The sequence below is a fragment of the Salvia splendens genome, chromosome 18 (genome assembly GCF_004379255.2).
Source record: "Salvia splendens isolate huo1 chromosome 18, SspV2, whole genome shotgun sequence".
Taxonomy (NCBI): domain Eukaryota; kingdom Viridiplantae; phylum Streptophyta; class Magnoliopsida; order Lamiales; family Lamiaceae; genus Salvia; species Salvia splendens.
This window is the reverse complement of record NC_056049.1, coordinates 4,574,589-4,586,100: the sequence shown is the minus strand read 5'-3', so window position 1 is coordinate 4,586,100 and position 11,512 is coordinate 4,574,589. Positions and strand designations below refer to the sequence as shown.

Here is an 11,512-nt window from a genome sequence, read left to right as displayed (position 1 = left end):
GTGGATTCAGCAACATTCGTTTGATGTTTTATTAGCTAATTGAATAATCTGAGCTATATATAAAAATAAAAAATACAAAGGTAGTACTATTCGATTTCTAAAATAAAATAATATTAAAATATAATTTAGAATTGAATTAGGAGATTAATTTAGTTAGTGAGTTAGAATCTATGATCATCCATTGAATTTTATGAACAACACAATACATATTTTATTTTGAGATATAATTTTAGAAACCTCGTACACCAGAAGAGAATTGATTTATTCTAGGTCGTTACTAATATTTTTATACTCCAATTGATTAGTTTTATGGAGACGAAAAAGCAAAGGAAGCAACCATATTTGATGAGAGAGAAAAAAAGGCTCAAGTTTTGAAGGTTTATATTTTTGAAATGCAATTCTATCAGATAAACATATGATGTGATACTGTTTAAGGTTGGTTGGTTGGTGTTAATGGAAATTGTGGTTCTTAGCTGTATCGTCGGTACTTTTTCCGAATACCAAACACTATTTCGTAGCAGCTTTTGCACCATCGTCTCCGCTCTTAGGTGAATTTTTCAATCTCCCAAACTCTGTTTCTTTGACCGTGAAACGATTGGGTCTCTCAACCTCTCTTTCGCCTTTTCTCTATCATACTTAATACACCAACTAGCGTTTTCATAATCAACACGGAACAAAGATAAAGCCATTTTCTTCCCTTCTCCTTATTCACAAGGTTCCTTTTTTCAAAATTTCAGTTCGCAAGCTGCAGAATTTTGTGTGGGTTTGGGTTCCTGCTCTCTAGATCGACCCCTTGGGTTTCCCCTTTCTCTCTGTTTGGATATTCTTCGCAGCTCTCTCACGGGGAATTTAGCTTCCAAGATCTGTTTTTTCCATTCTCGCGTGTGATTCAGATAGAACAGGAGCTCAGCAGTGTAAGAAGTTGGAGTTTTAGGCGTTGGAATAGTAATCGTCCGTTGATTTAAGTTTGGTTTTGCTGCAAGATTTTGATATTGCGGTCTAAAACTTGCTTATGTGGGTGGGTTTGCTGCTATTAAACTTAGAGTGTTGCCGGATTTGGGTTTTTTGATACAAAGATACTTGAGGGGATCAGCTCCCCCTCTTGAGAATTTTCTTCAACTACGCAGATTTCACGTGTAAAGTGAGAAGTAGGGCAGCCGCTTATGCCATGGGTGGAATATGAATATCTTCAATTGGGATTGACTGCTTGAGTTGTTCTGCTCGAGATGATCGACCAATTTATTAATTTTGTCATTAGGCCACCTAGGTATGTGTCCTTCTTGAAGCTCATTCACTTTTTTCCTCCATTTTCTTTTCTTTTCCTGGACTTCTACTTCCATTTTATTAGCATAATGAAGATCTATTTTGACCATTGGGTTTCTGTAGTGTATAAAAAGAACAATGGGCATGGCAACTGATTCTGTAGACAAGATTACTGATTGCTTGTTCACTTGTATTAAACCTTAAGTACATCCTAGGATCAGTTTATTTTGGGCCTCAGTTTGACTTCTGAACTGGGATGCTTTGGATGCACCACCAACTCATACTTTGTTGTCACTTCATATGTCCATTTACCTATTGTGATTGTTTTACAGTTTTACTTGTCCTTGAACATACTAATTCTGGTATTGGTTGATAATGGAAATTTCGATTTCAAATTCGGAATAACCTTAATCAGGAAATTCTTTGCTGCACATGCATACTTTCCTTTATGTTTAAACGTTTAGGGTTCCACCGTTTGGGCTTTTCCTGGATGAGCCTTTACAAATGGTCATCTGGAATGCAGCTGCAAAATAGCTTAGATTTTAGAGTATATTATGTCACTCGCATGTCTCCAGTTTTTATTTTTCCTATTACCTGTGAACTTGTGCAAACTAAGCTATTATGCCCTCAGACTTGATAGAAGATAAGCTGAATTCTACGGTGCATCTATGCTTGCTAGCATGTTCTGTCCCTAAGTTTCAGGCAGCTACACATTTATCGTGGTGTTCTCCAAAGTACTTTTGGCAGTAATTGCAATTACAATCTTCCTAACCTAAAGCATGATTAGTAGTTTAGCAGCTTACTTTTTGAGAATTTTCAAATTTCCTTAACTTGTATCAGTGTATGAAATATCTATATCCACATATGAGCAAGTTGCTACAGTTATTATGTTAATTTACTACCTCCACTTGCTATGTAAACAGGGCTGATTACAACCCAGATCAATATCTATGGGAAAAGGAATTTACTCTTGCAGGAAGAAAGTACAAGAGAGAAGATGTGGAGGCAAGTATGGGCATCAGTTACCAAAATCTTCTCTCATGCACTGAATTGATGATTTTTTGTTTTGCATTTCTCAATCTGATCGTACATAGTATCTGAAAGTTAGTTAACTTTGCAGCTTAGTAATGAAAGGGGTCATACCTTAAGATGTAGCCATTACTCTCCTTCACAAGTCCCAGATGATTCACCTCTCCCTTGTGTTATATATTGCCACGGAAACAGGTAACTATCTTCTTTTGGGGAATTGATTGTGTCAGGTGGTGTTTCTGCATATTTAGGAATTGGTTTCTTTCCTCACTATCTGCTGAGGACCAATATATATTTAGTTGTGTTTGAGGATAAGATAGTAGTATGAGAAATCTATACAATAGTAGGGTATATCAAATCTTCACTTATCAATGTCTTGCTTCTTTTAAGCCATCATAACGGTCTATAACATAACCACTTTACTTATTAGGAATGAGTTACAATTAAAATATCAATATAACAACTTCCAAACTGCTTTCATCCCTGAAACAGCCAAAAATTCCCCAAGGCTTTGCCACAATTTGCTATTTGACCATGTGGTTGAAGTTATCAATGTAGCCATGAATCCGATAATTAAATGCCATCTTGGCCAATTTCTTACATTGGAAAATCAGCTGCTAATGTCAAATGCCGTGGAAGATGTGTGTGCATGCATGGACACAAACATGTCTCACTTTAAGGGCATAGGGGGTTTTATTAGTTCTATACTTGGTGAAGTGCACCATCTTCCACATCATTGCATGTGTCAGAAAATTTTGGCTAGCCTAGCTAACTGGCAAAATTTCACATTCCAAATTATGTCTAAACATGACAATTTGAAAGACTTCTCTAAAAATTTTAGGCTTCTTCTATGTCACTGCAAGCGCAAATGTCAATTAATTATTCCCTAGTATTTAGTTAACCGACCAAACAAAAATTGGAGATTTTCCAAAATTTATGGGGACTGGAGAATGCAGAACGAGAGATTTCATACATGAAGTGGTGAGAACTTATTAGTTTTTTTCTTGTAATGCAGTGGATGTCGGGCAGATGCAAATGAAGCAGCTGTAGTTCTTCTGCCTTCAAATATCACAGTGTTCACCCTTGATTTCTCAGGTTCTGGCTTGTCTGATGGTGATTATGTTAGTCTTGGTTGGCACGAGGTACCATTCCTTTGTCATCTTTATCCTCTTTACTACGTGTTCCATGATTAAAGTAAAAGTTCCTACCTTAATTTCAGAAAAATGACCTCAAGATTGTGATATCATATTTGAGGAGCAATGAGAAAGTATCTCGCATTGGCCTTTGGGGAAGATCGATGGGTGCAGTAACAAGGTTGGTTAATGATTTTCTCAATGCCTGAGGTCTATTGATCATCCATCACACCCCTATCTTTCTCATGTTTGTACTTGTTTCCAACGGGCATCAAGTTCCCATTTCAAAAGTGGCACGTCTGGTGCACAAAATATGTTATTCTGATGATCTCAAGTTTTTTCTTGATTCATTAGTTTCTTTGTTCTCCAGAATAATGTACTCCCTCCATCCCAGTTAAGATGACCCCTTTCGTTTTTCGCACGTATTTTGTAAAAATCATAATAAATAGTTAAAGTGGAGGGAAAGTAAATTAAGAGAGAATAATATGGAAGAGAAAAACGAAAGGGGTCATCTTAAATGGGATAGACTGATTTGGGTCTTTACTAGAAAATAAAGGAGCATATCTCTGTTTAGCTTGTTTTATTTGCTTTTTAAATCTTGCACTCGACTTCTGATCATTGGCTCAGCTTGATGTTTTTTTGAACTAGATTTTTTTAGGAATTGCTTTTGTCAGATAACTGTCATATTTTTGTTTTCTATCAGATATTCAATTCGTACCCGATTGCTTTTGAGATGCACTTAATAGATACTACTTCTTACCTGTATAACCTTTCATCAAATGTTCTGTAGCCTTCTTTATGGAGCAGAAGACCCTTCCATAGCTGGAATGGTGCTGGACAGTGCCTTCTCTAATTTGTTCAATCTGATGCTGGAACTTGCAGATGTGTACAAAATCCGACTCCCCAAATTCACAGTATGGACTTTTCTGACAACATTAGTTGCCTAACTGCATGTCTCTGTATGTAGTGTGTCAGGAAGTTTGGTCTTTTGCTTTTATCCCTTTTTATTACCTTGACAATTCAGATTCTTCCAGTTCAAAAAACTTCTCTATTGTATGGTATAGTATATTAGTTTGTGTAGTAACAGTCTAACAGACAACTCCTGTAAGTCATTGGCATAGTAAAACCTTACATCATTATCCTATGTTATTTTTACACAACCAGGACAGTCTAACTGACCACCTTTGTTAGAGTCAGGCAGTTTAGCTATGTAAAATTCTGGAATTTTGAAAATGATGTGTAAGATTGATAACATTGATACTACTTGACAAATAATACCAACTTGTCCCCCATGCCAAATACAGGTTAAGATGGGTCTTCAGTACATGCGAAGAGTAATACAGAAGAAGGCCAAATTTGATATCACACGGCTTGATTGCATACAGGTCTTTGTTTATCTTTAGAAGTAGTGAGATTGTCAATTTTGGTCCTACCCTTATTCCACGCTCACCAAGAAATTATCAAGCAGTATTTATTGTGATACACGGGGAGCTCTGATATTTGTATTGTCCAAACTGGCAGGTTGCTCCCAAGACATTTATTCCTGCTTTGTTTGGGCATGCAAAAGATGACAAATTTATTCAACCTCAGCATTCTGATGCTATCTTTAATTTGTATGCGGTGCGGGGACGTTCTCTAGATCTTTATGTTTTTTGGATATTCTTTAACATTCTATATAGTAAGTTTTTGGTTCTTTACAGGGGGATAAAAATATAATCAAATTCGACGGCGACCACAACTCATCGAGGCCTCAATTTTATTATGATTCTGTGTCTATTTTTTTCTACAGCGTCCTCCATCCTCCTCACCCTCCATCTTCATATTCAACTAAGATTGAGAAATACTATGATCTGGAAGATGTTAAAGTTGGTGCTGGTGTGGAAGAGGTAGCTCCTGCTGTATATGTATTCTTGGATTTATTTCTTTCATATGGTACATGCCAATAATGTGCTAAACCATGAAAAATTAATGTTCTCGACCAACTCTTTGAGGCTCGTGAATCTATTATTGAGTTCATTCTAGTATGTACTATGTATAATTGAGATTGAGATTATGAACAAGCTTACTCTGCTGATTGAGACCTGATATTTTATGAACTAGTTTCACTCTGTAACAAGCTTACTTTACTTCAATGGCCACTACACATGTGCTATCCTTGGACGCCGGTCTTTTGTAAGCGCTGATTTAACTGTTTTCTTATTACAGAATATCTTGTATGAGATAATAGCCGGGCTTCAAAATGTTAGTGCTGATGCACCTAGCTCTTCTGCTGTACCTCATAGCCTTTCATCTACAAAATCTGTGGGGGAACTACTCTCTGACATAGCACCTGTCTGTAATGTATACCTCTCTCTCTCTCTCCATTCATATTTTCTCTTTGAAGTTTTAGAATTGTAAACACACAAGACAATGAAAACTGTTCAGATTTCGCAAAGTATTCATTTTTCTTATCCATTCATCAGCCCTGGACCTTTTTATAGATGTTACGCAAATTTCTTGTACGATATAAAAAGTTGTGTTTTCAATATCATGATAATCATTGCAGGATGCTTTGACTTCGGAAGAAGCCGATCTCAAGATTCTCAGCGGCAGTTGCACATCACCTCAAGAGGTACTTGCATCTGAACCTGCTTCAAGTGAAGCATCATTACACTTTTAGCTATTTCTCAGAATCTAATTCTCTTGAATTTCAATTTGTTAGGACAAGCAAACTGGCCAAAACGAAGAGTGTTGCTCCTACACGAGCTCAAATAGAGAAAGTTGGGGAAGATGCTCGTTCCTGGGCAGTGATGATCTACCTTCTATGGAGACAAGCATCAGCAACTCCGATCAGGTGTCTTTGCATACCTTTTTACAACACTGAAAATGCTGGCACTTTTGAGCTGCGTTTTTGCAGTATCTCCTGTTAGTCTCTCATTTGAGTTTTTAGTTCTTGTGAGATCGTTGAAACTAGTCTGAGTTCAGTTCAATTTTACTGGGTAGCTCCGTTTCTCCATTTTTGCGGACAATGATAAACTTTACTTCAATTTACAGACAACTATAAAGGTCCTTGCCACGCCTCTTCGAAATTCAGAACAAAATACATTGGAGTCTCCAAAGGATGACACAAAGAAGAAGAAAAAGAACAAAGCTAGCTCAAGCACAAAGAAGTCGAAACGGGAGAAATTTGAAAAGCTGGAGGCATTGAGCCAGCGCATTCGTCTTTGCATCTTGAAGAGAGTTAATCATCGGAGAAACTGCTCGATGTGACTACCCCTCATTGTAGTAGAGTAGGATGTTGCTCTCTTAGTCTTCCTATCTTCTGCTTTTTAAACTCGAGGAAAAGCCCCAAGTTTGATATGTTGTTAGGAGGCTACCCACTTTGACTATAATTCATACTGCTTTTACTATAATTTTAACCACTCAGTTTCTGTTATATCATATTTGTTCTGCATATTGAGTTCCGCTTCATTATTTCCAAACTGAAAATGGATAATAAAATAATTACAATTATTTAACAGAAAAATGAAGATTAAATGAACACTCTCAACCACTTATAATCAAAGTTTCAAGTGTGTAGTCAAATTGACACTTCTAAACCTAATTTCCTGCTTACAATCTAAATACTAGCGTGGTTCATAATGCAGTTTGTGAATATTACACTATTAGCCACTAGAGATACATGGTGACAAACTGACAACTAAGAAGCCGAGTAATATGCAATTCGTTCAAACGAATCACATATTACCGGAGAGCTTTTCCAATTGGTTTTCATTGCCAATGGGCAGTTCTGATGAATGATTGAACTGCCCACTTGATAAGAAAAGGGGATGCGGCTGTTGGTAAGGAGAGTTCAAGCTCGACTCCAGTATTGAATGGGAGATAGCCATTTCTTGCTTGGTAAACTCCACATCACTGCTCCCGCGTTTCCTCTTCACAGGTCTCCCGTTAGGGCCATCCTCGACTGGTGAAGTTCCATGACAGCCAGAATCAGGGGTCTGAGGCTCGTGATGAGAGGACAAGGATTCATCCAGAGAAAAACTCTTTGCAGAAGCATGTTCGTTGGCAGGCTCCACAAAAGGCGATTCACATGTTGGAGGCGGGGTTGTGGGATCAGTTTTGTTATCGGATTCTGGGAAAACATCATCTGTCTGAGGAGCAGGAGCCCCTGAGCCAGGCGCTTCTGAAAGAACTCCACTGATGCGCTGCTGTTCTTCAATAATTTTTTTTAAGTACTTTCCTTGGGCTTCGATCCGTAACTGTAGCTGTCTTTGCACCTGTACGAACCATTAGAAGTCGCATCAAAGAACAAATTTTCACAGACAACATAGCTAGCATTCCAAAAGACTTCGTAAATGTTCCCTGCCTTCCCATGATCTCATATGCTAAAATAAAATAGCTTGAATTCAAGAAGAACTGCTGTGTCTACATTTCTAACAGATCGGTGTTGTTACTAGTAATCTGAATCCAGATTTATCCAAAGAGAAACTTCTGTTCATGAATTAGGACAAGTTTCAAGGGGTTTAGAAATGTGAGTTATCAAGATATCTCCATATAAACAAATTTGCAAAAAAGTTACAAAAATATCATAGAATATACCTCTAATTGCTCATGCAGTCGCTTTTGGACCTCCATTTGCAGTTTGAGCGCTTCAGTTATTTGCATTCCACTGCAAGCAAAAAATTTTTTTGTAAGTAATTACTTTCTAATCATAATAGTAGTACTAAAGTAGCATGGGGATGATGGCAATACAGTGTCCAGTTAATCAACATATGAGAAAAAAATAATCAATGAATTACAAGTCCTCTAATAGTACTCCATAATATAGTCTTGAAAATAAGACATTGTCAATGACAAAGATAAGAAAGTGGATTATACTCACGAAGAACCATCCAAACCGGGAAGCATGTCGCCAGATTCTTTCTTATCAGCTTTTTTCCCTAATTACAAATCACGTAAAAACTTATCAATACTACACACCAAAAATTCTCAAAATATGAAGTTTTTAAGAACAAAAATGACAGGACTAAGAGCTAGAGTATAGCATACGGAACCACATTAACCTACCATCAGAAGAAGAATCTGGAAGATACTTAGCCAGCCGGTACTTCTGTATCAGACAATAAATGTTAGTCAGACTGTGAATGAGTCATATTTATCAGACACTAGAACAATGAAGTTTAAAGAATTCCATGGCATGGATACCTGCAAGTGGCTTTTTACATGATAAATTGTTAGCCCTTGAACTCCCATAACTCTGAGAACACCTTTAGGAGTAGCTCCTGAAGACAATGATATTTAATAAAACATGAGAAGATTTCCTACATGAATGGAGACTGATATAGGCTTTTTACATTAAATTCCTAGAATTCATTATTGATACAACACTGCAGAAAAATTTTCAGTTTTTTCTAGAGAATTACGCAAGGTAAACAAATTGAATGTTTCTTGTATCAGGGCAAAAGTAAACAAGAAAGAGATGCTTCATGCATAACACTCAATGCTACACTTTTCCCCAATTTTTAACATCTTCATGGACAACAAACCTTGTGTGTACTCAATTGGACTGGCAAACTAAACATTGTGTTTTATCCACCATACGCTCAAATCGGAACTTTACGTAAGTAAACCATGGAAAATAACTGTGAATAAGCAATGCTACCTTTTAAATGAATGAGCAAAAACTAAAAGAACAATTTTCTGTGTTCTAATATCTCCAACCTTCACTACATCTTTTAAGTTGTCGAGAGTACTTATTACTTTTCTTTCCTTCCTGTTTGCTGTTGGAATTAATGTGAAACTAATGTTACCAAGTAACAAGAACTCACGATCTGGCCCGTCAAGCTGCGCTACAGCATCAACAAACCGTTCATGAAGCTCATGTGTCCAACGGAGCCGCTGCTTAGAGGCCAAATTTTGATTACTGCTCCCACTGTTAGATCCACTGATAGGATCCATTGTGCAATCAACACAGTCTATGGCTGACTTCAAACAATTGGATTGCTGAGAACTCAACTAGGAACACCCTTGCGCTGATACATATCTCATTAACCTATGGGAGGAAACAGACGATGAAGTCAATATGATATAACTGAACAAGTGCATCTATATTAAGATAGAAATTGGCGATATGATGAAGACAAACACTAAAGAATAGCATCAATACTTATAATACAAATTTCTTGTTTATCATCAGTTGAAAAGTAGTGCAAAACCACCCACTACTCCTTTTTCCGAGTAACAAACAAGCAGTAAATGAATAAAAAATAAGCGAAGCCAATCTACATCAGCCACAGAGAAAAAAGAGATGATTTATATTTCAAGTACCTAGTTTCTATGACCTTTAATGAAGCAGTTGATATAGGTTGGTGACCTGAAACATACCATCCACACAAAGTGATGGACCAGAAACCAGGAGAAAGAGACAAAATTACACAAAAAGAGAAAGCACTGCGTTAAATTGCACAATCTAATTCCATTAAATCCGAAGATTCTCTCCGAAAGCATGAAATATAGCACATTTAAATAGCAGATGCAATGGAAGGAAGGGCTCCCAAATTTATTGGAAAGCCGTCGTTGAAGAAAAAAAGCAACAGATTTCAACTGCTTTGTTAAGTAAACTTGCTAGTTCGTTCCTCACAGCAAAACGAAATAACGAACCACAAATGATCGAATTATGGCAAAAATATACACAATAAGAAATCAACACATTTAAAAAATCAAATGCTGGAGACAAATTGAAAAGGAGTTGACCACGATAACGTGTAATCAATCCGAGGAAAGCAGGTGCGGAATTCAAACAGAAAAAAACACAAAAGAGCAGAGGTGAAATTAGTACCCAGATCTGCGAAATTCAAAGCAGCGATCCACCAATTATTTTAGGAACACCGATTCGATGCAACCATGCTATAATCCGGGGTCCTAATTGGAAGCTCAGGAACCCAAACTCCTCGGGAAAAAGTGAAATTGAGCGGACAATGATAGGTTATTCAATAAGGTGAAATGGGGGGTCGTAATTGGAAGCTCAGGAACCCAAACTCCTCGGGAAAAAGTGAAATTGAGCGGACAATGATAGGTTATTCAATAAGGTGAAATGGGAAGCTGTGAAATTAATGGAGACTGGAATTGCAGAGCAGTGAGCTGAAATATGAGCGTTGAAGAAAGGGCTCAGAATTCCCGAAATGGAATTACAATTTTTTTTATTAATATATGTTCTATATCTATTTTATGTAAGATATTTTTAAGGCAAAAAATTTAGTTAATACAGACTCACTTATAATGGAAGGAAGAATGTCTACAAAAGATTATAGAAAAACACGGTTTATGAGAATATTGCTGTACAATCGAAAATACAAATCAATGTATACCAATAATATTATACTTTCACGAATATTAATAATAAGATTTTCAGCAAAACTATATAAAGAGAATCAAACAATTAAAATTGACTAATTTTTCTCAATTCTTTTATCAATATTGATGAGATTTGGGCATTTTGTAAAGAAGGAAAAACAGAGACCTAGAAGAGATCCAAGAAAACACAATTAATTTTGGTATCTTCGACTGTCGTTAATACTAGCTTCTAAAGCAATGTCACTAAAAAAACACTGAAAAGTAAAATTAATAATCATGCGTCTAAAAACAAATAGTAAAACACAAAAAAATAAACACGTAATTGGGGAAATTAAATTAAAATACAATTGAAAACACCAATATATGACACCCTTTTTAGTTTTTACTGTGCTAAAAAAATTGACAGTGAGTAAATATGGTCAAATAAAACTAGAAGTAGAAGACATTTGTGGGGGCCCGGCCCGAGGACCACAAACCATCCAATCAAAATCATAAAAAGGCTCTTCCAACGTGGGTCGTCTATTTTTAGACACATATTCAATCAACCAATCAATGATCACCTGCCAAATTATATACTCCTAATATTTTCTTTTCATTTTTAAAATTAAAATCCCGCCACTTGTAGATTTTCACTTAGGCTATCCACTACGCTATCTCTATACCGTCCCTTAACTACTATTTAACCACTATTTGAGGGCCACACTGTCCTTTTTTCCTATCCCTTAACTAAGGGACGGAACCTGCAACGCTCCGTC

The 11,512-nt window shown here is 36.6% G+C and overlaps 2 protein-coding genes across 5 annotated transcripts; one reads left to right on the top strand and one right to left on the bottom strand.

The window, feature by feature from the left end:
* The first annotated feature begins 302 nt into the window (after positions 1–302).
* LOC121776330 lies at positions 303–6,840 on the top strand. Of its 3 annotated transcripts, XM_042173506.1 has the most exons (14): positions 303–548; positions 738–1,267; positions 2,187–2,268; positions 2,384–2,487; positions 3,308–3,434; positions 3,512–3,606; positions 4,216–4,339; positions 4,730–4,810; positions 4,947–5,045; positions 5,126–5,311; positions 5,631–5,765; positions 5,971–6,036; positions 6,127–6,258; positions 6,459–6,840. In XM_042173506.1, exons 2-14 carry the CDS (start codon positions 1,227–1,229, stop codon positions 6,672–6,674), a joined length of 1,488 nt encoding a protein of 495 aa, XP_042029440.1. In that variant the 5' UTR covers positions 303–548; positions 738–1,226; the 3' UTR covers positions 6,675–6,840. The 3 variants fall into 3 exon arrangements, with proteins under 3 accessions (XP_042029440.1, XP_042029439.1, XP_042029441.1); XM_042173505.1 differs by having other exon boundaries at positions 303–1,267; XM_042173507.1 differs by having other exon boundaries at positions 304–1,267; positions 2,187–2,272.
* Positions 6,841–6,930: 90 nt separating this feature from the next.
* LOC121776331 (myb family transcription factor PHL7-like) lies at positions 6,931–10,565 on the bottom strand. Of its 2 annotated transcripts, XM_042173509.1 has the most exons (8): positions 10,243–10,565; positions 9,732–9,777; positions 9,233–9,456; positions 8,610–8,686; positions 8,472–8,514; positions 8,287–8,344; positions 8,004–8,073; positions 6,931–7,681 (listed from the first exon to the last, which is right to left on the bottom strand). In XM_042173509.1, the coding sequence occupies exons 3-8, from the start codon at positions 9,360–9,362 to the stop codon at positions 7,142–7,144; spliced, it is 918 nt and encodes a 305-aa protein (XP_042029443.1). In that variant the 5' UTR covers positions 9,363–9,456; positions 9,732–9,777; positions 10,243–10,565; the 3' UTR covers positions 6,931–7,141. The 2 variants fall into 2 exon arrangements, with proteins under 2 accessions (XP_042029443.1, XP_042029442.1); XM_042173508.1 differs by lacking the exon at positions 9,732–9,777.
* Between the last annotated feature and the right edge of the window lie 947 nt (positions 10,566–11,512).